Source organism: Callorhinus ursinus, unplaced genomic scaffold, assembly GCF_003265705.2.
Source record: "Callorhinus ursinus isolate GAN/ISIS: 27379988/994484 unplaced genomic scaffold, GSC_fseal_2.0 scaffold11, whole genome shotgun sequence".
Taxonomy (NCBI): Eukaryota; Metazoa; Chordata; class Mammalia; order Carnivora; family Otariidae; genus Callorhinus; species Callorhinus ursinus.
In genome coordinates this window covers 3,861,590-3,867,589 of record NW_027397073.1, presented here as the reverse complement: position 1 = coordinate 3,867,589, position 6,000 = coordinate 3,861,590, and the positions used below count along the sequence as shown (strand labels likewise).

Here is a 6,000-nt window from a genome sequence, read left to right as displayed (position 1 = left end):
GAAGTTCATATTTAAATACACTTTTTCATTTTGGGTTCTAGCCAATAAAGAAAAAAACCTTTATCTCTACCACACACACACACCCATGCACACAATGATCACACACATACACACACATGTACACGCACACATGTGCACAGTGATCACATGCACACACACACACACACATTGATCACACACACAGTGATCACACGCTTAAGCAGAATTCCTTGTCTTTTAAATTCTAAGGGCAAAAGAGAAGTAAATATCTTTTTCCTTATTTTATATGAATTTTCATTGGGACATGCTATTTTCATGTTTTTAAAATTTAACTTAATTCTCTAAACATTAACTTTGAAATGACCCATAAATCATAATTTCTAATGTGAAAGAAGAACGCTTCAAACAGACTGCTTTATTTCAACTTCCAACACCAAGAACACAACCGGTGAGTCCAAAATAAACAAACAGCAACAATAATTTGCCACCTCCTGCCAACACTTAGTATGTTGTCCCAAACCAGTGGTTTATTTTTGCTATCCTCAGGTAAAGGACCAGGCTGACGATGAAGTATTCTTCTGTCTCTCTGATCCACACCAGCTCCATGTGCACTTTTCCTTCCGAGTCCACATAGTCAACATAGTAAGTGTGTCCCAAGAAGTTAGGCCCATCAGAGGGCCCGGAAGATCTCATGCAAACAGGGGAACTGAAACACCAAAAGGGTTTCCCATATTCATCCAAAAGGGTTACGTCCATTATAGAACAGCTCTACAAAATAAACACAAATACTCATGAGTGTAAGGGCAAAATGGCCAAGTGGACCTGATTTCCAGGTCTAACTAATACGTGTGTAAATGCGTAAATGAAGCCTTTGCTGTGAAGGACGAAGTGAAAGGGGAGGAGGAGATAGAAGAGAACAGTTACAGAAGAAGGCAGGGCCACACCAAGACGGTGAATGAGCAAGAAGCACCGGAGGGACTAGGAACCGGGGGCGCTGGGGGGCGACGGGGTCATGCGGGCGGCAGGGGGGCTCTCACATCACCTCCACCACCGCAAGCAGCAACCAGTGCCAGTAAATGCATCTCCGATAAACGGAGCAATGAAACCGGGCTGGGGGCAGCGAGAACAGCACAGGGACGTTGGTGACCATGACACGCCTGCGAGGAGACAGTAACGTGAGCCCTCAGCCGTCGGTGGTAGTAACTCACGGGAAAGAGATGGAAGGAGTATCTATAGGACACACTGAGCAGCACCCGGTACCGGGAGGTGTGGGTAGGGGAGAAAGGGGCGCTGACCTTCTACTCTCTCCCCCACTGCTGCAGAAGGGCAGGGTCTGGGGAGAAGAAACGTGTCCACTTCAGACACGCTGCATCTACAATGCCACGTGAAGAGTCACTGCTGCACGGGGACTTGAGTCGGGGGAGGTGCTGATAATGATTAATCAATATACATTGACTTTTTTAGTTGTGGTAAAACACATGCAACAGAACTTTACCACTGCAACCGTTTTTAAGCGTACAGCTTAGTGGCATTAAGTGACACTGCTGTGCGGCCTTCAGTACCGTAGACCTCCAGAGCCCTTTTCATCTCGCAAGCCTGACACTCTGGACCCATTAACTTCCCAGCCCTCCCTCCCTGCAGCCCCTGGGAACCACCATTCTACTCAATGTCTCTGTGAACTGACCACTCTCGGGACTTCATGTAAGTGGAATCTTACAGTATTTGACCTTTTGTGTCTGCCTTATTTCACTTAACAAAATGCCCTCAAGGTTCACCCATGTTGTAGCGTGTGCCAGAATTTCCTTCCTTTGTAGGGTGGGACAATAGTCCGTAGTATGCATACACCACCTTGTGTTTATCCGTTCAGCTTCTGGTGGACACCGGGTTTCTTTGAGTCACCTTTGACTCTTGTGAAAAAATGCTATGAAATGAACATGAGTGTGTAATGTTAGCTATAATTTTTAACATGTTCTGTTTACTAAACACTAATCCAAGCAGTTTACATATACTATTTTATTTAATTCTCAAGAATTAATTTTTTTTTCTCAAGAAACTATGTGGTAGTATGAAGGCTAAAATCTTCTAACACTTCCCTTTTTAAGAAATGGCTCATTATTTGCCATGACTTATGCCCTGTGTTAGTATTTTACTAATTGGAATTTAAATGCTTACTCTTAGATATCTGCATAAAATGGAACAATGATATCAACCTAATTATAGAGACACAGATATTACAGATACCTACATAGAGAGATATATAAAGATATTATAGATGTCAGCATAAACACTGCTTTCAGAGATCTATAAATGATTAAATGTGGCCAATAGCACTGACCATTTGGACCTGAGTATGATCAGGCCAAAGAGTCCTGCCTCAAAAAAGTGTTTCTCAGAGAGAAATTAAAGGAACACAAACATTCCAAAAGTTAAAAAAAAAAAAGAGAGAGAGATAGAGAGAGAGATGGTCTAGTAAGTAAGGGATGAGAAGTGGTTCCTGCCTCTGGAGGAGACCTGAGTGAAGAACAAGCCAACATGAACCATCCCCAGGCCCCGATGGCAGAGAATACAGACCAGAGCTGAAAGCCACTGCCCACATGAGGTGGGGGCCATCCAGCGAGACAGCCTGAGGAGCCCAACACTAGACCCTCCACGTCCTGGAACAGCACACATCCACCCATCACACCCTCTGCTTCTGACAGAACAGGGACTACGTTCACAGACCATGGAGAAGGGCTCACTGGGGCTGAGAACAGGGGGAACCAAAGCCAACCCTGAGAGCTAGAATGTGTCTCTGTCTGTGCTCAGGCAGCCAGAGCCCTTCTGGAATAAACAGCTATCATCACGGCCATTTGATGAAGGAAGCTCCGTGGCCATGTCAATGCCCAAGATAATACACCTGGTCGGGTGGTCATGCGGACCCAAGCCTTTCTTTACCCCATCGCCCTTCATCATCTTAACTACTGGTTTAGCAGTCTCTCGGTTTTGTTACTTAAAACCTCATCAAAATCCAGCAGCACAGACACAGTGGCTAGAACCATGAGCAAGGAGGAGACCATGAGAAGAAGGTGACACCCTGGGCTGCCCCAACATTCCAGAGGAAGATAGAGAAGGAAATCCAGGAGGTACGGTCAAGAGGTATAAGAACTCTTTGATAAGGATGCTGCTCATGAGCCCTGAGCCCTTCAGGAAACGGCTTCCTGTCTGCTTTCGGCCCCTCAGCTGCCAGACAGAGTTGTGAGCTATCTTCCGAAGCTCTCCTGGTTCTAAAAGCCTAGCATTCTCCAATTCCTACATATCCTATGGAACACCCGGCACACAGTGGCACAAAAAAACCCTTTAACAGCCTCAACTCCAAATTCTTTATCCTAGGTTGTGAGGCCCTTTGTGAGCGCCCCCCAGCCTGCCTTTCCACCCACCTCCTGGTACCCCCTCCCTCCTCTGGTGTGGAGCCCGGTCACACTGGGAAAGCTCAAGATGGACAGACAGCCACCGCTGGGCTCTTCCACCCCTTTCCAGGCTCAGTGGATACCCAAACCCTGCTTCACAGAGCACAGAGGCCACCTCCTCCTTAATGCACGTGGGGTGTCGGGTTCCTCCCAAGGTGCCGACTCCTTCAATCACCCAGCACTGCCAGCAAATCCACCAGGGCATCTTTCTTGGGGGCTGGGGTGGGGGCACAGCCACCATCACACACTGAACCTGGGACACGCCCATCGGCAGGCTTCACTATTCTTGCATAAAGCACAACCACAGTTACACTAAAATATCTGGCTTGAATTACAACGAATGCTGAGCTCCATATAGATCTAGAAGTAAGTAACATTAAAATAACACAAAAAATGCCAAGGCATGAAAGGAGAAAGTACAAGGAATGGATATAAGAAAAGCCTTACCAAAGGACACTCCATCCATCAGCACTTCTGATAGGAACGGAGAGAAGGCAGGGCAGGAGAGCGGTTTTGACCGGCACTGAATTCTACCGAAGCCTGCAGCAGCGACCACCCTGGCCATTCAAACGGCCTTTGTAAGACAGACTGGAGAGCGGTCGGAGAACAGCGGGCCTGTGTGGGTTCAGCACTAACAGCACCCGGGGCAGGCGGCTCTACAATGTATTTGAGACCACAATCTGACTTTGAAAAGGAAAAGAAAACCTCATCAGCTTTTAACGTGATGTTTTTAAGTATTTATGGCTGAGCAATCCCCCGTACAAAATGATGGGTTACTGATGTTGGACTCCAGGCACCCAGGCGGGAGTTACGTCTGGTTTGAACGACCAACGGGGCCGGCCTCACACTCCCGTGGCTCCTCTGGCAGAGAAGATCCCTCTGTGAACAGTAACCAGGAGGACCCCAGAGAGCCCACCCGTGACCACATGCCACTTCGACAACACAGTGCAACGGGCAGCTCCGCCGTCCGTCATTATCACGATCACTGGTATCTGTCCCGGGCCCAGAGTTGACAGCTTGGGTGACACTTTCTCACTGACCTGCGCCACAACAGCGTGCTGAGCGACAGTCCAGGAGGCCGTTTCCACAATCTCTGCCACAAGCATGCCGCTTTGTTGGTTTTTCATAGTTATATGTATTTAAGAAACTTTTTTACAGTTTACCCTTGTTAATAAAATACCCTGAGAGCAATTTCTCAAAACATGTTTTATAGTTTCACAATAGTCACGCTGCTCAGATGCCTGAGGGAAATGCCCGACCCGCGCGGCAAACACAAGGCACAGGACATCCCTTACCTCGCCCTTTAGGACCTCTGAGGGTAGCTCAGTCCTAACACCAAACCCCAAATTACGAACAGGAAAATACAAATGGACCTTGCCCAGCCGCAGCAGGCCCCCGGGAGAGGGTACAGCCGTGGAGCCCCACTCCAGCTCCCCCCAGAGCCCAGCTGGGAGAAGAAACTGCAGGAGAAAGTGTGCAGGGACATGCAGCCCATGCCTGACTGCAAGGACCAAACCCCGTTTTCAGATCAAGCCATTTTACTGGAAAAATGCATTCCTGAGTCACGTCGGTCTAGCGACCTACAGAATCACGGCCTGGAGCTCATTTTGAAGCTATACCTTCGGCTTCTGTTTGCTGTAAAAAATCTGTCCCCACAGTTGCAGCTAAAATGCTATTTAGGGTGTCCTACCTAAAGTCCCACCAGAGACTGTGTGTGTGACGAGAGCTATGATGGAGCTCTGTTTCTCTGTAGAACTACACCACGTCCCTCACTCTGCTCTCATCCTGCTCCAAATACCAGAAAACACAGAACAAATTACATCAGTTTTATAATCACACAGACACGTTAACTCTTCAGTATCTGTATTTTGCCTTTCTTGGACCACAAGGTCTACTCTGACTATAATATTTTATTTTAGTACATATTTTTATAAGACCCATTAAAAAAGGATCTGTGCTCTTAAAGACATGAAGATTCTTTTATATATGATAAAAATAATCTATACCAAAGTTTAAATGTTTGTTTTCCAATAAATAAGGGCTAATAAACCAGCTCACTGTATCAAATTACAAGTGGCTCAAGAGATAATACTTAATGATAATTAACTGTTTTCAACACTCAATGATAACACTGCCCTTGTCATCACCAGTAATCGTCCTAACAAAGTGTCCACACTTGTACGGCAGAAGAGAGGCGTGTTACTGATGACAGATCCCAGTGGCTTGCCAGGAACAGGTAAATGCCATCCATCCCACAAAGCAAAGACAGAGAACAATGAGAACCAGGGGCAGCCACGGGCACAAGATCACAGAGGAAACAAAACTACGTCTCAAAGGCTCTCATGCTCCTCCGCCGCCTCTTCTTTCCCCCTTCCCTGCCGACTCCCAACCGTAACTGTTCAAGGGAGGGTGTTCCAGGAAATCTCTGCATCCTGACTGGTAACCTGATGTAAGAGCAAGTAAGATGTTGAGTCAATGCTACTTGCCTGGTCCAACCTAGAGCTCCACTTTTTCTCCACAAGACAGACAGACAGACAGACAGAGGGGCTTCAAGGGAGGGCAGGGGTACAAAAAC

At 47.0% G+C, this 6,000-nt stretch overlaps 1 protein-coding gene across 6 annotated transcripts in view; it reads right to left on the bottom strand.

Annotated features, from left to right (window-relative positions):
• Nucleotides 1-356: 356 nt before the first annotated feature.
• The window catches only part of FBXO15 (F-box protein 15), a 47,540-nt gene continuing 41,896 nt past the window's right edge, over nucleotides 357-6,000 (bottom strand). For all 6 annotated transcript variants that reach the window (XM_073898035.1, XM_073898033.1, XM_073898032.1 and 3 more), the window contains one exon: nucleotides 357-747. In XM_073898035.1, coding sequence (XP_073754136.1) covers nucleotides 481-747 — 267 coding nt within the window. In that variant the 3' untranslated portion in view covers nucleotides 357-480. The remainder of the gene's footprint in view (nucleotides 748-6,000) is intronic.